This window comes from Rhinolophus sinicus, linkage group LG11, assembly GCF_036562045.2.
Source record: "Rhinolophus sinicus isolate RSC01 linkage group LG11, ASM3656204v1, whole genome shotgun sequence".
Lineage (NCBI taxonomy): Eukaryota > Metazoa > Chordata > Mammalia > Chiroptera > Rhinolophidae > Rhinolophus > Rhinolophus sinicus.
Genome location: NC_133760.1, coordinates 58,255,405 through 58,278,933, shown reverse-complemented (window position 1 = coordinate 58,278,933; position 23,529 = coordinate 58,255,405). Strand labels below are relative to the sequence as shown.

General features: G+C 42.6%; 1 protein-coding gene across 1 annotated transcript in view; it reads left to right on the top strand.

The window, feature by feature from the left end:
- Positions 1-656: 656 nt before the first annotated feature.
- The window catches only part of MGAM (maltase-glucoamylase), a 69,138-nt gene continuing 46,265 nt past the window's right edge, over positions 657-23,529 (top strand). Inside the window, exons 1-10 of the mRNA XM_074315260.1 lie at positions 657-798; positions 8,997-9,123; positions 11,385-11,473; positions 16,049-16,169; positions 17,330-17,439; positions 17,997-18,148; positions 18,659-18,830; positions 20,473-20,572; positions 22,778-22,890; positions 23,196-23,321. Coding sequence (XP_074171361.1) covers positions 8,997-9,123; positions 11,385-11,473; positions 16,049-16,169; positions 17,330-17,439; positions 17,997-18,148; positions 18,659-18,830; positions 20,473-20,572; positions 22,778-22,890; positions 23,196-23,321 — 1,110 coding nt within the window. The 5' untranslated portion in view covers positions 657-798. The remainder of the gene's footprint in view (positions 799-8,996; positions 9,124-11,384; positions 11,474-16,048; positions 16,170-17,329; positions 17,440-17,996; positions 18,149-18,658; positions 18,831-20,472; positions 20,573-22,777; positions 22,891-23,195; positions 23,322-23,529) is intronic.

Genomic DNA, 23,529 nt, shown 5'->3' with positions numbered 1-23,529 from the left:
TAGCAATAGAGCAGAGCTCTCAACCTGAGATTCATGGGTGTAATTAAAAGAACACGTAGACTTATAAAAGGAAAATATTGATGTATTTCTTTTCTTTACTAAAATCTAAACGAAATCTAGCACGTCTCTTAACTAGTAAGTTAGGCCACAAAGCACAGTAGTGTTAGCAGTTGCCGAAGACTTTGGTTCCAAGGAGGTCACAGCTACTCTTATGTCATATTTGGAAGCTACTCTTGAGGTCCTGTTTACACAGCGTTGAAATTGCAGTAGCTATTACACCTGCTGACTTGTTAAATACAACATTGAGGAAGCACATGCATTGCTATATTGCAATTAAAAAATATTCTAGTAACTGTAATTCTATTAAATGTCAACAGGTTCCTGGGAGATTAGTGGTCACTGAGAGAGGGCTATTCTGGGACCCGGGGGTCATTTATTTTTTGCTCTTTGTCATTGATCTACACATTGAGTCAGTCCGTGTTCTTTTGCCAGAAACACTGAGTGTCCTCACTGCTAAATGCACACTCAGTGCCCAGAGGAGTTTGAGGGTGTCACGGTGGCCTCAGCTTGCTCCAAGCTCTTACAGATGTTCTCCTCAGGGGAAGACCATGGTTACTAATTAACTAGCAAATCTGATCCTGAGAATGAAAGCCGGGCGGTCATTTGCATGTGAGAGCCATTGACGTGAACACAGTGGCCAGTGGCCGTAGCTGAGGTTGCTTTCTGTGGACTGTGCCCCTTTGCCTTGATTGCCGGGTCATCCTTCCAAGAGAGCAGGCGCTGCAGTGGGAGGATGAGGTACGTGTGCAAATTCGTGCTCACTATGGCGGTAGATGTGTGTTTGCAAGTGTGTGTGGACTTGGGTTGATCTCTTTTAGTCAAAATGCCCTTGTTAATTTGTTAAACAGAAACAAAGATCAAGAACAAATCACAAAATTACACAGACACACACATAAAACAAATTCAACTCAATTTTTTTTTTCGTGGTATATGTGTGTGTGTGTGTTCTCTGGACCAAGGCTGAATCTATAAGTCCTATTGTAGTTAAACCTCTGTGCTTGTGTGTGTCTCTGTGTGTGGTGTGATGACTGATTTAATATTCAGGGTGAGGGAGCTGGCAGGAACACTTTCTGATTCAGGAGACGAGGTGTGGGAAGTGAAGAGAAAGGAGTTCAAATGTGGGAGTTAGGTTAGAGCATTTGGGGACGTTCCTTCTACAAGGAGGAATGCTAATTAGAATCTTTCATAGTCAGGAAATTGAGAAATCTATTACTATCCCTGTGAGTTTTGTGCCTTTATTGATCAAATAAAGAATTCCTGTATGGTGTGTGAGTGAAGTATTGGGGTGTGTGCACGTGCTGGCGTGTGTTGGCAGCGGGTGTGAGAGATTGCTTGTGGAGTCTGGAAGGAAGGTGGGAAGTGAAAGAGACAGTATCTGGACCGGCAGTCATGTGTGAAATAGAATGGCAGTGCCAAGGGAAAGAAGGGAAGGTGATGGATTGTTGCTGACCCCTCTCTGGTAAAACTTAAAATAAAAAAGGGTTGAGTTCTCACTAGTCTTTAGAGCCTTGCTAGACACATGTGGGCACTTCTGACTGGCCAGTGAGATGGGAAGGAAGAGTTACTACGGGGAAAGACAGGGAGGCTAAGATCAATGCCATGGGTCTCAGGCCTACTGGTGGGCTCCTGATACAGGGTCTGAACTAAAGGGACCTCTTGATGTCCGAACTGTCTGTTGCTTTGGTGTCATGTGTCAGTAGGTGTATGTTTGGTGGGCAGAAGGGAGTGAGAGGGAGGGGGTCTTTGGTTTGTTGTGCTGGTCGGGCCAAAGTGCTATCCAGGACTGAATGAAGTGGAAGGACGTTCTATCCCACACTCCACTTTTAGGAGAGCTCAGCATTATTCCACTTACACAAGAAGCCAGTGATGTTTTATTGCTGTTCTCTCACAAGTGAGTTTCGATGAGCTAATAAAGTTCCTTTACGTACTGCTCCATAAGCATGGAATGTTAATGAATGTATGGGCTTGGAAGAATAGAATTTTCGTGTAAAATTGGTTCAGCAGGTAGCTGCTGCATGTGATGACGAAGATAAGCCTTTGCACGCCCCGGTGCTGGGGTCACGGTAGGTCAGAGCTGTCTTCTAGAGATGATTCTCTTTGTGGTTCAGATGGAGAAACTGAGGCCCAGAGGGCTTAAGCAGTTTTTCCAAGGTCACACAGCTGAGTAGGATCAGAGGTGGCTTTTAGGTCTCTGCCCTTGGGATGTGACCAGACTTGCAAAGAAAAAGCCATTCGCTTCTTTTTTCTCTTCCTAGTCTCTAAGTAGCCGGGAAACAATGGGCCAACCCAATAAATTTTGCCCAGGATTTCTGAAGAATATCCAGGACTTGCTGGGGTCTCCTTTGCAAGTTATTGTCAGTCTCTGTAAAACTGGCCCTCTTTTTTCCACTAGATCTCTTGCCTTGTGTTATCAAAGGGTTTTTAAAAGAAAGGCTTAGCTTGCCATATGCAAATCAGACAGTGGTTATAATTCAGAAAAGATGAGAGATGATTATCCAGTTTTACCAAATGAATTTAGATGGCCATTTCAAGAATTTGGGCTCCCATCTGGTTTATCTATCAAATACTTGCCTAAATAACTATATCAGTACCAGGAAAGCTAGTCTTGGCGATGATTTATGTAAACATTTTAATTCAAGAGGGAAAAAAAAAAAATCACTATTGGAGTCTACACAATTTATGCACAATGATAATTTGCACCTTTACGGTGAGATTTTTTTCTGACCAGCCTAATTAAAACTGCAACCCTCATCCACATCTTCCTCACCCCACCCCCACTTCATTTTTCTCTGTAGCCCTTATCACAGTCTAACTTATTGTATATTTATTTTGTTTCTTGTCTCTTTTTTTCTACACACAAGAATGTAAGTCCCATGAGGGCAAGAATTTTTATCTTTTTTGTTTGCTATATAACTAGTTCCTGGAAGGATACTTGGTACATTGTAAGAGCTTCGTAAATAATTGATGAGTGAATAAATAAACTGACATCAGATCTCCCATCCATTCAAAGATATAATGTTAACTCGATGAATAAACATGAGAAAGGTGTTGTATCAGCACCTCATTCTCCTTGGTCTCACAGAGAATGTAAAACAGTCCTGGGGGCCATAAGTTTAAAGTGAATTGACTACTAGCTATGCTTGTGAATCTACTTTTAAATCCACCACGCATGACAGAGACTGAAATATTGCAGATTTTTTGTTTTCTTTCCACACTCCTTGTAACTCCACAGTTGTCTTTGGAAGGACGCAGGCACCTCCACGTATCTTAATTGAAACTTAATTATTCATGACTATGGAAGTTTTCTGCCTCTGCATCATAGTGAGGAGGTTGGCTTTGGATTCAGGTTGCCTGGGGTGAAGCCTGGCGCTGAGGTCTGGATGTTGTCAATCTAGCCTCTCTCCTGCTCAATCAGCTTGTTTGTAAAGGGAGAAGAATAACAGTCCCTACCTGTAAGCTGGTTGTGAGGACTAAAGGAAATAATGCATGTGAGTACGTAGTCTCAGACCAGGCTCATTTTAAGTACTTGGTTAATGAACAAGACATTATTCGATAAAACTGCATCTCACAAAAAGCCTAAACTGGTGTCCAGCATGGGAACTATGGTGTAGAACACGTGTAATGGTTGAAAGTTCTGGCTGGGAGTCTAAGGGCAGGTGTTCAAATTGTGACTTCATTCCTTATCAGCTGTGTGACATTAGACGGGTTATTTGGCCTTGCTGAAGCTTGATTTGCTCATCTGAAAGTGGGGCTAGTAGCAGGAACTAACTTGGGGCTATTATGAGGGTTGCATGCTACCAGTTATATAACCTCTTAGCACATTCACTCAATCATCGCTAGCTATTTTTATCATCATTAAAACTGCACAATGTGTGTTTGTCCTATGAACTAGAATATTCAAAGATGGATTACAGACTGCCAAGTAGCAGTTTTTAAAACATTTTTTTTTCTTTTAAAATCAATTAAAACTATTGTGGGGACAGAGCCAGGAGTGCAGTTTCCAGGCTCTCGGCCTCACATGGAAAGGTGCTGGCTCTGGTAGTAAATGGCCATCAACTGTGATTGGATGGCCATCAGCTGTAACCAGTGAGCCATTGGCCACTGATATAACTGCCATAGATAAGCTAGCAAGCGCGGATTGCAGAGAGGTGCGGATTGCAGTTAGCACAGAGGATTGCAGTTGGCAAGTGAGGTTGGTTGGCAGAGAAGTGGACGGCAGGTTGCGGATCGTGTGGCTGCTGCTTCCTGTGTCTCCAACCCAGCCACCAGCGAGAATATAGTGGTATGACTCCCCTATCTATGGCTCCGTGGGTGTTCCTTTTTGGCCTCACCATATGCTGTGTTCTTATGTGGGGAGCGGGACCAGAGACCCCATATGACACCCTGCATGACAGCTATTTAAATTACTTCTGATTCTATTTGCCTTTTGCCACTTTTCTTGATCTTAATTTTGCCTGAATTGCATTCCTAATTGAGATTGTAGTTTTCACCATCAAGATCCATGTAATTCAGGAAGGAAGTTCAATCAGAAGATGCTGATGAGGGCTTTTTTTTCCCTTAAGGCTTAAGGAAATGTTTCTCTTCCTTAGCTAGAAAATAATTTTTGTTCCATAGAGCAGGTAACCATAGTTTAGTATATGATATAAATGGACTTTTGATAAGAGGCAAACAGATACTTTTAAAATGCAAATGATATATTATTCAAAAGTCATATTTACCCATGTGTATTAATTATCTGTTGCTACATAACAAATTAACCCCAAAATTTAATACCTTGAAATAATAAACATTTATTATCTCACAGTTTCTGTGGTTTAGGAATATGGGAGCAGCTCAGCTGGGTGATTCTGGTTCAGGGTCTCTCATGAGGTTGCAGTCAAGCTGTCACCTGGGCTGCTGTCATGTGAAGGCTTGACCGGGGCTGGCAGATCACGTCTGAGACGCGTCACTCACGTGGCTATTGGCTAACGGCCTCAGTTTCTGGCTGTCTGTTGTACCTTTCTATAGGCCTGCTTGAGTGTCATTATGACAGGGCAGCTGGCTTCTCTAAGAAGTGACCCAAGAAAAGCAGCAAGGAAGTGATCCAAGAGAAAGAGGAAGGAAGAAGCTGTAATGCCTTTTATAATCTAGTCTTGGCAATCACACACCATCCCCTCTGCCGTATTGTTTGTTAGATGTGACTCCCGAAGTCTAGCCCACTCTCCAGGAGTGAGGGATGGCAAGGGTTAAAGGTAATGTGATTTACAAGACAGCCTGGCAGAGGACGAATGGAAGGGTTGGTGCAGGAAGACCTTGAATCGGCAAGACTGCTGCTCATGGCTCCTCCTGTTTCTGCCTGGCTTTCTGCACCCGTATCGCAGATAACACATGAGTCACCTGGCACGTGGAGTCATAAAGCACTTAGCAGATAAGAGTATCTGAACGGGTTCATAAGTGCTGTACTTGTGTCCACAGATAATGCATTCTCCCACGAAGCATGAAAGACACATGTGCCCCTACCGAGGAGGTTGTGAGGTCATAAGGAGAATCCCTACGCTAGAAGTCAGGGCCACTGATTGTCCCAGTGACTTGTCCCGAGTTCCGGGCAGTGTCATTAGGGCCCACAGTACCTTGGTCCATTCCTCTACCATGGAGACGTTAGCCTGGCTATTCTTCTATCTCAGTCTTGTTGAGAATATAGAATGCAATTAGTGTCAGGTATCACTAACCTCTGTAAACAGGGAGTATCCCGGACTCTCAGATCGTTGCTAAGCCAATGGCACGAGATGTCAAGTTATCCCTCGCAAAGGTAGTAAACGTTATCTTTAAAAAATGCTGTTGGAATTTGGCACAAGTGACCAAAGGATATGTCTTAGTTAATGTTTGAGAGAGCATACAGGATGTTGACTTATAAAGGACAGTAGTGGGGTCAGAGGAAAGAGGGGCTAAAGGCAGTGATGTCTGGGGAAACCATGGGAAGGGCAAGATATGAGTAATGTTACTTGCTACCGATGGAGGGTCATGCCACCACTCATTCCAGAATCAGAATTGTCCCTAACAAAAGACGAAGTCCTGAAATAAAGGCGCTGAGGGTGTCTGGAAAGGACTGCATGTGAGGCACAGTCCTCGCTTGAGTTTGTGTGTGGTGCTTAACTCAGTGTCAGGAACAAACCTTCAGTGTGGTCTGTGCTTTCCTGGCCAATGACTAAGGGAGTTTGTGCAGAGGCCTGCGTGAGTCTGACAATCCCAGTGATCCCTGCGTTAATGGCTGTCAGTTCTTCCTCTCTTAAAGCCTGGTTTCTGTGTCGACCACAGGAGTCAGGAATACTTAGGAATGTGGCACTTTATTTCTTGACTTGAACCGTTGCTACATGTCTATGCTCCATATGGACACAAGTGGTATGAAAGTTCATCGCCCCGAGCAGTCTAGTTGACCTCAGCTTTCCCTGCGACCTCCCATACCGTGGAGAGGTTGAGTGAGCGTGCATGACTTTGCCTAATCTTTCCTCACTGATGAGAAGACACTTTAAAGCCCAACTTATGGTGGATCTTTGAATATAATATTTTGAGGTTTTGAACTTCATGACTCTTTCTTTAAGACCCACTCTTTGACTCAAAATGCTGTCTAAATTTAAATCCCAACCAGATGAGCTTCATGTGTTCAATTTCCGTGTTCTGTGCTTCAAGAGCACACAGGATTCCCAATGCATTGCAGAGATTCTATAGTTTGTTTGGCAGGGAGCACAGGAGGGGGCATCACAAGATGTTCCATCAGGTTCTATGGAGGGAGAACCCTACTGGGATGGAAAGTTCTGTGGTAGGAGGTCCCGAAAGTTCGATGGATCCAGGAGGCAGACATTCAATCCCAAGGCAGCTTACGGCAGTCAGCTGATATGTTTCAAGTCCTTCCTCATCAGGGATGCAGTGCCTTGAAGCAACTCTGATGGAGGAGGTAAGGAAAGAAACAACTTGCTAGGAGAAGGAGAGCAGGTTGGAAGAAGGTGGCAGGAATAGGTTGAGGCAAGCTGTTGAAGACTGAGGCTGGGGTGGGCTCCAGCGTACTCCATACATGTGGTGCCCACCCAGATCTCTAGTGCCAGGATAGATGTAGCAGCCAAAGAAAACCACATTCACCGGGATGGACAATTTGGGTGCTAGTCCCTGACGACGGATAGACTTTGAGCAAGGCACCTCACCTATAAAAAGAAGAGGCTAGGCTAACCACTGGTTCCACTTTTATTTTTTAACTTCATGGACACGATGTCTTAATATTTTTGCTTAATAAAGCATGTCCATTATAACTTGTAAGCCTATGATAGGTTTACCATTTCTGAAACATGGTTGCGTATCTGAATCATCCATGGAGCTTTAGAAAGAGATCAGATGTCCAGACCTCAACCGTAGAGATTCTGACTAAGGAGGTTGGGGCAAGGGGTACGTGCTGAACATCTCATTTAAACTTCTGACAGAGTCTTATCCTTAGCCAGGATTCATGACAGGTCTAACAGAGGTGCATGTGTCATTTCTGTTTGTCTGTGAAAGTGAAAATGCTCAAGGACTCCTTGGGGACTCCAAAGGTAGCCGCGGGTCAAGATAATCCATAAGGTCTCTTCAGTTCTAGAATTCTAGGTTAAACGTCACTGGCTCTCCTCCAAATTACGGGTTCTAAATACTCTTCCCACTAAAAAGAACATCCTCAGAAGTGTTTGGTTGGTGACTTGAGGGCAGGAAATATACATGAGCCTAGGTTACTGTGTCATCCCAGAAAGCAAGGAAACTGTCAAAGGCTACTGGGAACCAACTTGGAGAGACTCCCACTGGGTAAAGACGAGACACCATGAGCATTCATAGTAAATAATTAAATAGTAATTATTATATCAAAGGATTAATGCAGATAACATGTGTTGAAATCTGCGTGTTTGTAAAGATCTTGGGCGAAAACCTATCTCAGTGGTCCCCCTTTGGAGGATGCCAAGGAAGAAATCCTGATTTTGCAAACCAGTAAATAAAGAGAAACATTTATTCTGCCTTTCCTACATAAACGGTACCTTTGTGAACCAAATGCTAGATGAGGGCAATTTCTCTCTACAGGAATACTGCATCCAATAAATGAAGAATTATAGAATGACGGCATCGCTATGTCACAACTCCTAATGAAATAATGGATCTAAGAAATGTTCATCAATGGTTGCTAACATGAAAAGGGGAGAATCTGCTAGATTTTATGTGTCTCCTACTGGAAGATGCTAGATGCTATGCCATTTATGCACCAATCTTGAAAACAAACAAACAAACAAGCAAAAGCAAAACAAACTGTGCCTTGTCAAAACTCTAGATCTAATAATTTACAGGAAACACAAAGTTAGAGAAACATGTTAGCATGCAGGGGATACAATCGATAAAATACAAATTGTGGGGAAATCTACAGACCAAACCGCACTGACTAAAAAAGACTTAGAGACATGCCAAATATAACATAAATCTTTCATCCTTTTGAGTAGAACAAACAAACTCTAAAAACTATCAGACAATGATGGACGTTTCAACCTTGACTAGCGGTATTTGATGAGTAAGGAATTGTTTTTAAAATATTTTAGGTGTGATGATATTATTTTGCTTGTCTTCTGTGATTTTTTTTTATTTTTCAATGAAATATACTTCAACAGTTTCAGATTAAAAGATCTGAAGGAAAAGATATGAAGGAAATGTGAGATTTCCTTCAAAATAATGCAAGATTAGGGAGAAAAGTGAGTAGGAATAACAACAAAATGAGATTAGCAAGGAGTTGATAATTTTTTATTCTAGATGATGGATATGTGGAATTTGCCATGTTATTTATTCTATTTGGTATACATTTGACCTTTTCCATTAAAAACATACTAACTATATATTAAATACACGTAGAAGACTTAAAATCATTTTCAAATCTATAATTAATTGTTTCCTCTTTTTTATAGATGGCAAGAAAGAAGCTGAAAGATTTCACTAGTTTGGAGCTTATGCTCAGTGCTCTTCTGCTGGCTGTGTTTATCATCACTATTCCTCTCTTTGTGCTTTCAGCCAAAGAGTCTTTGGAATCTAAAGGTAACAAGGAACTCGGGTATTCTCCCTCCATAGATTGCTCTTATCAGAGCAAAACCCTCATCATCCATGGCAGGGAGGTGATGCTTCCCATTCTTTGCTGTGAGTGTGTGTGTGTGTGTGTGTGTGTGTGTGTGTGTGTGTGTGTGTGTAGGTTTTATGTGTGTTGGACGCACCTAACTAAAACTGGCAGCTTGGTAGGTATTCATTGTAGGCCTAAATTCTGACACTTTTCATTTCCCAACTAGTGCAGTGCAGGGTTGCACGATTTACACACTATGTGTTGGCCAAATTTTATCGACTACTCCTAGTTTTGTTAACAATAATATATGAAAGGCAATCACATAAACATGTAATCAATTAAAGTATTTTAGGCCAAGGTTTGGTTCTTTAAAAACATAACAACTGCCAGAGTTATTTTACTAAAGTTCATCGAACTGTTTTATTCTAAAAGAGGGGCTGGATCGTGCTCAGTTATCCATGATTTCTTATCTGCTTTACCTCGAAACAGCTTCCTAGACGAACCAGACAATGAAGGTTCCTCTAGAGGAAACCTTCTTTGTCCTCATCCCCAGTTCCAGCAATTCTACTGTTGTGGGAAGTTAGATTAAATAACATCAAAGTTTGTTCAAGTCTTACAATTCTATGATTCTGAAGATGGAACTGAAATCCTTATGCAGAAACTGCTGCAAATAGGGAGTTCTTTTAATCCACCATTTTTGAATTAGAAACTCTAAAAGCCTCACCGTTTTGTCTGAATGTTATTAATTTATTGCTGAGTGCCTTAAAGAAATCTCACTTCCTTATATTAGGATGCAATAAATGTATCTTTTCAATTTTACTGATTTTTAAATCTGAATCAACGTCCTTGGGCAGATTCTAGCTGCCAATTTCTAAACTAGTGGTATTAATCTAAAAAAAAACCAAAAACAAAAAAACCTTTCTAAGTGAGATTCCAAAAGCGTTTATTTCATATCAATTAGAATAGCTATTCTGGAATCAGCGATTCAGGTCGAAGTCCAATAATATTCTGATTAGGAGACAAAGTCAATGGGTATTTATGAGAAAGGGAAGGAGAACGATTACATTTATAGAAGGAAGGCATTTTTCCTGATGCAGGTACCATAGCGATGTTAATTTTAAACAATGTTTTCCACTTTCAGTCATCAGTCCAATAATCATAATAACTGTTCTCTGTTACCTTTGCAAACATTCCTGGGGCCACACGATGTTTCTTTAGACCCAGCCCAAAGGTTATTTTGTCCTGTTTTAACATTCCAAAGATCTGAGGCCTAAGGCGTGCAAGGCAGGTCCTCTGGCATGGCTGCTTGGGCTGCATTCATTATTATTGTTATTGACAGTGGGCCCCCTTTACATTTGTTTGTGATATGAGGCTTTCTATTTACATAAGAATGTCGCCACTCAGAACTGGTCCTTGTTGAGGGACTGCCCCTTGCCTGAGCAAGTGGAATGGAGGTTCCTGTGATTAGCGGGGTGACATTCAAGACAGCAATAGACTGTGACAGGGTCCGTGTGTAAACCTGTCATGAACCAGTTGCTGGGGTGAAAGGAAAGGCCCAGAGTGGAGTCTGCAGACTTTGCTGGAAAGGGGCAGACTCTTGATACTTCAGATTTTGTGGGCCATACGGTCTCTGTCATAAATTCCACCAGTGGAGCGCAAAAGCAGCTGTAGACAATACATGAAAAACTGGGTGTGGCTCTGTCCCACCAATACCGTGTTTCTCCGAAAATAAGACCGGGTCTTATATTAAGTTTTGCTCCAAAAGATGCATTAGAGCTTAGGTTCAGGGGATGTACTCCTGAAAAATCATGCTAGGGCTTATTTTCCGGTTAGGTCTTATTTTCAGGGAAACACAGTACTTTATTTAAAAATCAGGCTGTGACCTGATTTGGTCCACAGGCCACAGTTTGCTGACCCCTGGACTAGACAAGGTAGCCCTGGTTTCTGCCGTGGTGAGCTTCCATCTAATGGTGGGGTCACACTGCTTGTCTGCAGTGTCTCAGCGGGCAGGGCCTTGGTGGCAGAAGGAGACGATGCAGGACAGGTAGAGGTAAAGAAATACAGTCAGCGAGAATGAAGTGGGGTTGATAAAGTGAGTGCATAGATTTCAGGGACGTCAGAGTGAAGCCGGGTCGGTAGTGGAGTTTGTATGGTCACAGGTATGGAGACTGGAGATTATTAAATGCCCGTGACATGAAAAGTGTCTGATGGTCGTTTTATGTTTGCTTTTGGGACGATCCAGATCTGGGGACAATTCCTGATTCCACTGAGTGCCCAGTGCTGAATGAATCGGAGCGGATAAACTGCATCCCTGACCAGCCGCCTACAAAGGTTTGAGTTACGGATCTTGCTTTTCATTGAAGAGTTTGTGCTGTTGGATGGTTGTTTGCTTTTGTTTTCTGTTTGAAACTCCTAGAGAGTTGTGGTCATTGCAGCTATTGGAGGCTCTGGCAAAGTAATTCTGTACCCATGCTTGTATGACGGTACAGCTTTGCGAGAGGAAGGGCTGGAACATTCTTTTGGGTTGACAGATTTGGCAAATAAAAGTGTGGGCTGCCCAGTTAAATTTGAGTTTCATGCAAGACTTGGGACTTACACAAAAATGGATTTGTCGTCTATCTGGCAACACTACTTGGTTACTAGTTCTCTGACTCTGTTATTACCTCTGTTTCTTGCCCTCTCTCTGTCTCTCTCTGTCCTTTTATAATTCCAAAAGGTTATCTAGGATCGAAAATACATGCGTAAAACATTATTTAAAATAAGTACAAAGTTTCAAGAGCCCTGCTTGGAAGGGAGAAGGTAATAAATACCAGATTGAAGATAGTGCAGGCATCTGGTAGTTACTTTAGGGCACTGTTTCTTGCTCCTCAGCTGAAGTCCAGCTGAATATTATGATTATAAAATACATTGCACTGACTGTATCAGTCACTTTCCACACTCAGAATGAATGAAAACAAAATGCTGCAGCCTTCTGAGTGAAGGGCACTGACAGGAATGGGAGATGTGTGTCTGACACACAAAGTGTGCTTGCTGCAGCTGACACGTGCGCACGTGACACTCTCACACCTCCTCTGTAGTCTCCCTATCTTTACTAGGCTGGACTCCTCTGTGATGTGCTTGAGCGTTGCTGTTTTGGTTTGTCTAAAGATCCTAATACCAAAAGACATTTTTTTTTCTATTTTTTTCTCTCACACTTCTAGAGGCAAAAAGTCCAAAATCAAGGTGTTGGAAGGGTTGGTTGCTTTTGAGGGCTCTGAGGAAGAATCTGTTCCAGGCCTCTCTCCGAGCTTCTGGTGATGGTTGTCAGTCCTCAGTGTTCTTTGGCTTATAGCTGCATCACTGTAATGTCTGCCTTCATCTTCACGTGGAGTTGTCTCTCTCTCTCTCTCTCTCTCTCTCTCTCTCTCTCTCTTTCTCTCTCTCTCTCTCTCCCATTTTTAAAGGATACCAGTCTTGTTGGATTAAAGGCCCATCCTGCTCCAGTATGATCTTAACTAATTACATTTGCAACAATCCTGTTTCCAAATAAGTGATTTCAAGACAGAAGAGAGAATGTAGACTAAATGACAGAAGAGGACCTTGTGGGGCACATACATGACATTGAAAGGTCCCAAATGGCCAAGATCTAGGGTGGGTGCCAGAGAGAAGAAGGTAATGTGTAGGCCTGGAATGTAGATTGGAGCCCAAAGATACACAGCCATTCATATGCTGCTTTGTCCGTCCATGGGAACGGGAAGTTGTGGTCTAGCTGTGTCTACCCAAACAGGATGTTTGACACACTGGGTTTGCAGCAAGCTGACCCACACCCCTTTACTGCCCTGGTCGTAGTGTGCTAGGAAACCAGCTGCTCAGAAGCCCACCTGGAGCACTAATGCGTCCTAAGTCTGTTTCTTCTCTCTTGTATGTTAAGAAGCATTGGGTTTGGAGGAGAATAGGACTTGGGTCGTGTGAGCTTTATTAGGTCTTAAACAATATCTTCAGGATCTGCTTTCCATCTCTGAGTTCATTTCAGTCCTTCTCTTTCTGTGGGTGCCTGTATATATCTATGATGTTTCTACATCATATATAGAAAGTAAAATATCTTTATTTGTTGTCTGCTTTTCCTATCAATTACCGAGGGAGCTCTCTTTAAATATATGCCATTATGTCTACTATCTTTTTCAATTTTACCTTTTGATTCTTTAAAAATTTCTGTAAAAATTTTGAGTCTTTATTATTAGTCACATGTCAAGTTTGAGATGTCATATCTTCCTTGTGAATTGAACCTTTTTCAGCATGTAGTGACTCGATGTTTCGTTAATAATGAATTTTTACTTAAGGTCTGTTTGTCTGATATTACTATAGAGAGTTACACTACCCTTTGGTTAGCATTCTTCTCACGTCTGTTTTACTCCTTTCTACTCTTAGTGCTTTTGTGAGCTTAAATTTTAGGTGTGCCTCCAATAAGTAACTTTAGCTGAATTTCTTTCTTTAAATGCAATCTATCTTTATCTTTTAAATTAGTAGGTAGAACATGGGCTGATTGACATGGAAGATTTTTTTCTACGGTCTCATTTTGTGTTTTCCATTTGTTCTGTTTTTTTATGTACTGCTTCCTACCCCCACCCTCATATATATATATATATATATTTTTTTTTTCTTAAGTTTTCAATTTTCTCTTAAATTTTAATTCTGATGTCCAACAAACAGGGGCATTTTTGTGTCTTGGGTTTACTTCTTTTTGTGTTCCTTCAGTTCAGGTCGTCATCATGTTTTATAGCTTTTTTCTACAGGTGTTTTCCTCGGTTTTACATACTGTTTCCTCTCTTGTTTATGAGCGCTGTGCTCTGCTCCTCTTCCCACTTCTCTTCATAACTGCTTAGCTACACAACGGGAACCAGTATATTCCGGGAACTGGTATATTCGAGTGGGTCAACACAGACTATTCTCTTTTCTCACTACTTTGGATGCTCTTTGGTCTTTGCCCTTTCTAGTTCAACGAAGAAATTACTAAGCTCTGGGGAGTATACAAAAATCGTTTTGTTTAACACCCTTTCCATCAAGTTTCTCTTTTCCTGTTACACTGAAGTTTCATCTGAGGGGGTTATGAAAGGAAACAACAAAAACTACTGATTGAAGTTGAGTTCACAGTAACAGCTGATCCCATAGCAATAAAAACCACAGAGGGACATACTCGTAGTTTTTCCATCCTTAATATTGGCTGTTAACATACAAATTACTATTTGATTAAATTTAATTGTTCCTATATCCAAGCCATAGCCTCCTGAAAACGTGCTCAGCAGGTACTCAACCCAGATTCTAGAAAAAAGGCAACAGATAGCAAGAGAAGGACATTTGGGTCGCAGCCTCCTCAGTAGCTAACTATGTAACCTCTGTGAACCTTTCCCTCTGGGAGCCTCAGGTTCTTCGCCTGTTAAACAATGTAGCGGGATGTTAGTTACCTATTGCTATGTGACAAATTATCCCAAGACTCGATGGCTTACAACGAACATTATATTCTCAGTGTCATTGTGGTCAGAAGTCTGGCCTTTGTTTAGCGGGGTGCTTTTGACTCAGAGTCTTTCAGAAGACTGCAGTCAGGGTGTCTGCTGGGATTGTGGGGTGACCCTGTTCAAGCTCATCCGTGTGACTGTAGGCAGGATTTGGCTCCTAAGGCTTGTTGGAGTGAGGACCTCAGTTCCTTGCTTGCTGTTGGCCAGGGACGTCCCTCAGTTCCTTGCCATGTGGGTCCACCCACAATGTGGCATCGCGCTTCTCCCACAGTGAGGCTGCCACAGAGCCAGTAAAAGAGCCAGTGAGACCGAGACGCCATGGTTCTGTGATCTAACACGATCCATTATTTTTGCCACGTTCTATTACTAGGTTGCTGCAAAAGTAATTGTGGTTTAAGAGGTTAAAAATAATTGCAAAAACCGCAATTACTTTTGCACCAACCTAATAGTTACATGTCAGCAGGTCCCGCCACCCTCAGGAGATCTTGCTTTATACTTTTTTGTATTTAACCTGGTTGGTTCTCCCAAGTTAGTTAAGGTGAGAAAGGGATTGTATTCATTTTAATCTACACTTGCTTCTGTCACTAATTGTGGTGTAAAGCAGGCACCTTCCTTAAATAACAATTGGAATCTATTTGGGTTTCAAGGAAGAATTTCTGCCTTGGGAGGAGTTGGGAGACATATACATACAGAGGGTGCCAAAAAAATGTACACACATTTTAAGAAAGGAAAACTGTGTTAAAATTGTAATACTCCATATATGCCGATAACAAAAGATGAATACAAGTCACGTTTGACGTCTGCAATTACAAGAGGTGCTCAAAGTGGTTCCCATCAGCGTCCAGACACTTCTGATAATGGCGAACTACTGCTTGAGCAACATTGGCCAAAGTGTCCCCTTATATACATTTTTTTGGCACCCCCGGTATATGTCACATATACATAACACACACATGGGTAATATACACATTTAAAAGTCAAGGTAAAATTGATTTTGATTTCAAAGTTTCTGAATAAAGTTGATGGCAAAGTCCTTTCTTTTCTTTCTTTTTTTTTTTAAAGCCCAAACCAATATAAATGAAGCTCCGTTTGTAATTTGGGGTTACTGGTGGTATAACTATATTGTAGTTCAGAATACTTAAATAAACGTATCAGTTTTTCTGCGCTGACAGATGTGGGCCTTCTTGTGATCCCCACATTGTTACATAGTAACAACAACAGGGAGGACGTTGCCACAACAGTTAGTCTGGAGCAGAAATTCTGCATTGACTGGGACATAGCACAGCTTCTCTAGGTATCAGTCCCCTTGTTTGTAAAATGTGGTGAAGGAGAGATACCACAGCCTCAACTTATATTTATAAATGACAGTGTTCTGCCAAGAACTGGAGTTACCTTGGTGAATCTCTCATTTCAGGCCACATGCGATCAGCGTGGCTGCTGCTGGAAACCTCAGGGGACCATAAGCGTGCCCTGGTGCTACTATTCCAAGAGTCATGGCTATCAAGTGGAGGGCAACCTCGTCAACACCAGGGCAGGTAAGCCAGACCATGAGGCACGAGCTCCGGACCCGCTGCGGTTGGCTGGGTTTGCTCCAGAGGCCAGTCAGCGTGGCATGCCGAGTTTGCTCTGCACGGCCACGCTCCTGCACGTGGGGAGGGTGGCACCGCTCCTGTGTGTGGCAGAGGGTGGCACCGCTCCTGTGTGTGGCAGAGGGTGGCACCACTCCTGTGTGTGGCAGAGGGTGGCACCGCTCCTGTGTGTGGCAGAGGGTGGCACCGTTCCTGCACATGGCGGAGGGTGGCACCGCTCTTAAGCATGGACTAGAATCTATTTTGCCATCAAGGGAAAAAAAATGACTGTCCTGGGAGTTTAGAGACATGGTCTATTCCTGGCTCTACCTTTACTGTATCTTCATAACATTGTGCAGATATCATGAGTTCTTTGGTCCCTAAGTTCTTAGCTTTTAAAGGGAGGGATTTGAACTCGGTAACCTCTGAGACTACTTACAACTCTAATATAATGCGATTTTAATGATATGGAACAATTCCAATTTTTAAACATTTTGTAAAAGTTAGCGTGTCAATGTCAGTGTGCATGGACTAAACATCTGCTCTGCTTCCCTGTCTTCCTTTCACCCTAAAACGTAAAGCATAAAAGTGAACACGCAGGGGGATAACAGAAGGTGGCTGTTCTGGGGAGGCTCTTAGCATAAAGGAAGACACGTGCTCTCTAGAGGCTTTTGGCCCGATGGGCTTTTCTAAGGTCTTGACTCTCTACGTGCCTTACCTAACTAGGCAGAGGGCATGGATGTCTATGGTCACCTGTAATGTAACAAGAAAATAATCGGGAAGGAATAACGTACATACACAAACTGAGGGCCGAGAGTGTAAAGGGTATGTAATTAACACAGAATGACTGATGGGCCAGGGGAATGAGAGTTTGGCCTTTTGGGGGCAGTTTCCACTCAGATTTTATAGAAGAAGGCATGGTTTTTGGATAAGATCATGACAATGCCCGGCTTCAGATTCTGGCCCAAGATAATACGCATACATGATGGGCATGTGTCTTACCTAAAACCTTCTTTGGGGAAATTAAGGCTTTTCACCAGCTCCTTTAACCTAAAGCGTAATTTTTATGTGGCTGTTATTTGCAAATGCACACAGCCGGCTACCTAAACTTTTCCCCTCTCTGTTAGGATTCACAGCCCAGTTGAAAAGGTTGCCGTCTCCATCCCTATTTGGAAATGATGTGGACAACGTCCTTCTCACAGCGGAATACCAGACATCCAATCGTTTCCACTTTAAGGTTGCAGTTCGTTTCTTTTTTTCAAATCATTCTTAAGAGGTTCTTGTTCCCTACCTGATAACTGTGGTTACTACAAAATAGAGCATTTTGCTAATGGAGGTATTAATATTTTTCTCAACTGCCATTATTCTCAGTAGCACATGTATGTTGAAGGTACCTATAGCCTTCCTTCAGTGTGATAACTTCCTAAATAGATGTTATAGAGTTGACTGGTGAGTTTTGACTTTCATTTGTTTGCCCTTAGCACCAGGTGAAATGTAGTAGAGAGGGGAACAGAGAATTATTACAGCTTTGAAAATTCTAGAGATAATCCATCTCTGCAGACTTGGAGTGTATATTTCTACCTACAGACTAACGTATGCCCAAGCGTTCAGCCTCTGAGCTTGGTAATGTAATGTGCACATACGTGTCCCTTAGACATAATGCCACTTGGATCAACACCCGTGTTGCAAAACCACGAGTCCCTGGGAAACACTGGTGGTGGTGGGAACGCTTCTGTTGTGGAAAAACAGAGACATTGTCATGTCAGCTTGCTTTCCCTTCATCTCTCTGCACAGTTAACTGACCCAAACAAAGTCAGGTACGAAGTGCCCCATGAGCATGTCCAATCCTTCAAAGGAAATGCTGCTTCTCCCTTGACCTATGAAGTTGAGGTTTCCCCACAGCCATTTAGCATCAAAGTGAAGAGAAGAGGCAACACTCGTGTCCTGTAAGTTTGAAAACCCCTATCTGGGGACGAGAGTGGAAGGGGAGGGAGGTTTGCAAGCCTGGCAAAGGGTGTGTCTCAGCAGTATTCCTGAAGGTTGGTGACCAGACTCTGCACTTCCAAATGGATGCCTTTTTTCTGCCTTTCTGCCTTGTTATTCTTTTTTTTGTTTTGTTATTACTAAGCATTTATTATAGACCAGACACTGGGCTGTGGCTTTTTTCTCTTTTTCTCTTCTGTTTGATCATTTTCTCTGCTTTATTTCCCCCTTTCCTTCCTCCATTCATCTAACCACGGACCCACCAGTAACTATTTATGGAACATCTCCTATAATGCACCCATCTTCAAGAACTCTTGATCTCTTGGTGTCCATGGAGAAATGTCCCAGGAGGGCAAACAGGGCCAATTAAATAGGGAATATCGAGTCCTTGACATTGAAAGGCCACTTTTCTAAGCGGTTGTGTTCCACCACCCCCTTGCCCTCTTGTCCTTGTGTCTTCCGCCTGTGTCTAGGTTGGATACAAGCATTGGGCCCCTCCTGTTTGCCGATCAGTTCCTGCAGCTCTCCATGCGACTGCCGAGTGCTAACGTGTACGGTCTGGGAGAACACGTGCACCGCCAGTACCGCCATGATATGAACTGGAAGACCTGGCCCATATTTGCCAGGGACACAACCCCCAATGGGGTAAGTTTTCAGAAGGGCCCCTCTCTGCTGACTGTCATAGTCTCATTCTAGAAGGTCAGTCCTAGCAGTACAGTATCATGGTTAAGAGTAAGATTCTGGGGCGGCGGTGTCTGCGCCTGAATTCTAGCACTGCTACTCACCAGTTACGGGGTTCTGGGCAGGGTACCTCTCTCTGTGTCTTCAGTTCCCCCTCTATACAATGGGGCAGTATACTCGCCTCATAGAGTCATGATGGGAATGAAATGAATCGATATGTATAGAGTCTCGAGAGGAGTGGGTGCCACATAGAAAGTGCTCAATAAATGTCAACTACTTTTCATCCTACCTTCCTTTTGAACTAACTGGTTCTGGAGAAGCCATTACTAATATTGACTCTACACAATATTTGTTATAATCTCCATCTTTTAGGTTGACCTGTATGAGTCACCAACTGATCAGGTTTGTTAGCAACATAGGATAAAATATCAACTAAATTACTGTGTTAATCATTCTTTGTGTGAAGAATTTGGGGACAGTGGCAGAATAGAGTTCTGTTGTTGTTACTGTTGTTTTGTTTTGTTTTGACTGCTAAAACCCAAAGCAGAGGTATTTTCTAGGCTCTGCAATACAGGTCTGGGTCAGCAACTTTCCTGCCTTTGCAGAGCTAGTGGCTAGATGTAAAAAGGTCATAGGAATAATTTCTTGATGATTTTTGTACATTATCTCTATTTGCCAAAAGAACTCTGAAAAAAAGTAAGGATAATTTATCCCACTTAACAGATGAGCAAACTGAGGTTCAGAAAAGCAAAACAAATCCCCAATGGGGAAAAAAAATTTATAAGTAAACAGAGATAAGATCTAATCCCTGGCCTACCTAGAAAAACAGAAAAGACATTGAGTCAGCAGCTCACCTGGGAGTTTCTGGTGATGGTTGTTTAATAAGGAATCCCAGTTCCTTGATACTTGAATTGTGCAGCGTGGGCACCACTGTGTAAGAAATGTGGGATCTCGGCTCTCTCTCCCATCACTAAATTAGAATCCACATTTAACTAAGATTCCCAGGTAATATAGATGCAGACCACATTTTGCGAAATGCTGTCCTAGAGCAGTGATTCTCAAACATGACTACGTGTTGGAATCACCTGGGCAAATTTAAGAAACCGTCAGTGCTTGCTTCCATCCCCAGGATGGGTTAGGACGCAGCCTGGGTTAAGAACTACTGTCCTGTTCTAAAGTCTGGAAGACCAGCTCAAGTTCGGAAGTCTACTATTGGGAAGATGGGAAGACCAGATATCTCAAGTACAGCTCCATCTAGTTGCGAATTGGGTTAGGTCAGGTTAAGACAATCCACTCCGAGAGGAGAGCTTTTCTAAACTGTAATTTCAAAATTCATGTCCTCTCACATCCCAACAGACATATGCTCTCACATTCCTTCTAGATAAGTGGCCATAGCTGGCTCATTCAACAAGGGAACACTAACTCACTTGGTTAACATCAGCCACATATAGACCCTATATTTTTAAAATGTATTTGTGTGTTCTTAACCCATGTGTTCCCTGTCAATCATTGACAACATCCATACTGATTTCCTAAGTCCTTTCTGCCCAAGCAGAGTGTAGATGATTAGAATGTAAATGTGTGGTTTTTAACTGTCTTTCTGCAGGATGGAACTAACTTGTATGGCGCACAGACATTCTTCCTGTGCCTTGAAGATGCTAGTGGATTGTCGTTTGGAGTGTTTCTAATGAACAGCAATGCCATGGGTAAAGGACAAAAGGAATATTCATGAAAAAACGCATCACAGCAATTTTGAGTCCCGTTTGTACAGCACGATGATAAAAGGAATGGAGCCCTTTAGGAATGGCTGAGCCGTAGCTTTCGGCCTCATGTGTTCTCCGACTATTCCATCTCTACTTTGTTACCTGTTGACCCATGGTAGCCATGAGTAGGGGTTTCTCTCCTAGTGTATGATTTTCCTGAATCTGGTTGCCTCTATTGGAATATTTGCTATGACAGAGTGAAGACAGCTAACCCTTTTCTGTAATCTACTGAGGCAGTTTCTACCCATTTGTTCTTCTCCTTCCTTAGACTTTCATCCAGAAAAGGGGTAGGAAACAGCCAATTGCCCTGGGCCCAATGATGACAGTAGCTGGGCCTAACCAGGGAGCTATAACTGAGCAGTGAATGTTCCATTCAGACACTCCAAGCGTAGCAAGGTCAAGTGGGGTGGCCAGGGTCATGCAGAGTAAGATCCAATTGGTTAAGACCCAGCAGTGTATCCTCATAGAAGTCTAGAAAGGAGCTAGCCTCCCCATTTTGGAAGGTTTTAGACTAGATCAATGATTCTCAACTGTTGTCTGCTTGCATCAGTCACCACAAATCCCAGTGGCAATGAATCAGTCACCACAGGGGAAGAGGAGATGTATCAGAATCTCCCAGGGTTGATGGTGGGCACAGGTATTGATTCCTACCCTTTCTCAGTTGAGAGTCAAGGGAGTAGATCCATGCTACTCAGAGCACGGACCGTGGTTGGTTCATGAACTGTCGCAGGTCTACAGTAAGATAAGTATATAAATTGAGAGTGAGCATTGCCATAGCATCCAAGTACACGCATGAACCCTTTTCTAGTAATTAATTCTCGTGTTATTTTATAACAGTATCTGTTTGCAAAGAATCGGACATTTAAAAACTAAGCTGTGATCCTTCACCACAGATCGTTTGAGAATCACTCTAGGAGATCTAAGATGGCTCTTAGATACCTAGCAGAATCTTAAGCATCTAAGGACAGACTGAGATAATACAAGGATGGTACAGTTTCAGGTAGTTGAAAGGAACCAGAAAAGAAGTCGAGTCATGCTCAAAGGGAAAGGTCACGGGGTCCTAGGTACTCTGTGTGACCTGCACCTGTGACCAGAGACTGGTCACAGATTTCCATGTCGAGAAATCCTGAGGCCTTTTACCCCTAATTATAAACCAAGGCCATAGGGAGGCTTCACCTCTGAGAACTGGGATTGGGGCGTAGAGGGATTTTAAATGTATACTATAATCTTGGACATTTTTTAAGTGAGGCTAGTACCTCAGTATGTCTAGTTGGGATATATTCCTGCAGTGATGGTGGGGCGTAGGATGGGAACAGCACGTTCTATAGTCATGAATGTCAAAGAAGAAAAATTCTTCCTCTACCCTCTGAGGTTCAGTATTTGGGGGCCTGTGAATCAAACTGACCACAGACAGGTCAGCAGGAGGAAAGACAGAGTTTATTTATACATGAGACATGCATACACACGAGGGCTCAGTGACGAGGAACTCAAAGGAATGGTTAGAATTTGGGGCTTATATACCATCCTCATAGGTACATGGGAGGAGGAGAAAGGCACTTGTGAACAAATGATTTCTTCGAGGAGGAGGGAGGGATTAAAGGCACGTAGGGGAAAGCAAATGACTTTTGGAAAGATAAATGAGCTTTTAGGAGAATAGCTATGATATTCTCGGTACAATGTCTGTTCAGATGTGATGCTAATGTATTGTCTCAGAGAAGATTAAAATGGGTCCAGGGAGGTGGTTTATGGCAGCTGAGTTCCTTTGGAAGGCTCTGCTTTTAGGCCCATAAGGGATTTCAGAAACTCACATATCCTTAGCTTAAATTAATTTCTCTGCCACCTTGGCTGCTTCTGGAACCCCCTCATGAAACTGGTTGCTTTTTTCCTGAGAGTCTGGATCCTGACACAGGAATTAAGACACTCCAGTCACCAAGTATCAAAATCTGTCCCAGAACCAATGCTGTGACTCTCGTGGGCTGTGAGGGTGGACTTGGAGCTTCAGAGTTTGTCCCTTTGTATGAAAAATCTGAGGCGTTGGGATCACTTCAGTCACGTCCAGATGGCGGTCATGCTCTGCTCTAAAACTTTGTGATTATTCCCCTAGAATAAGTTCTCCTTTTTCTTTCTTCATTTTTTCAATCTTTCAAGACGTCGCCCTCCAGCCCACACCAGCTATCACCTACCGCACCACCGGGGGCGTTCTTGACTTCTACGTGTTCTTGGGAAACACTCCAGAGCAAGTGGTTCAAGAGTATCTAGAGGTAAACCTATGATTCATGACTACAACTGCGGAAATCCTAAATAGCACTCAGAAAAGCAAGTTTAATATGCAAGGGGGACTCCTGAAAATCTGCTGTTAGAAGGAGCTGTTATAAATCTGCTACTACAAATTGACCCAACCTTCAGGGGTGTATAAAGGGCCTGGGAGAATAGATGAGCATTCTCACATTAGTAAAATATAGTGTGTTGGGGAATGGAGTATCTTCTGTGGCCCCAAACCCATGCTTAGAAAAAGTTTATTAAAAATCAAGGATTTCTAACTTTTCCTCCACATTATTTCTTTCAGCTCATTGGACGGCCAGCCATGCCCGCATATTGGGCACTTGGATTTCATCTCAGTCGTTATGACTACGAATCCCTGGATAAACTGAAACAGGTCGTGGAGAGAAACCGGGCTGCACAGCTCCCTTATGTAAGGACTTTAAAAAAAAAATCCTCCAAAAAAGATTTCCATTGGGAATAAGAATTACCGTTTATACTTTCTCCCCACTGAGTTTTTTCTTTTTTAAATATGCAATAAGAAGATGTTTATATATTCAGAGCACTAGACTTTTCTGTTGGGACAGCCATTCCTTCAAGGAACTGTCTCTCTTTAGTAGGAAATCACACTTAGAGACCAC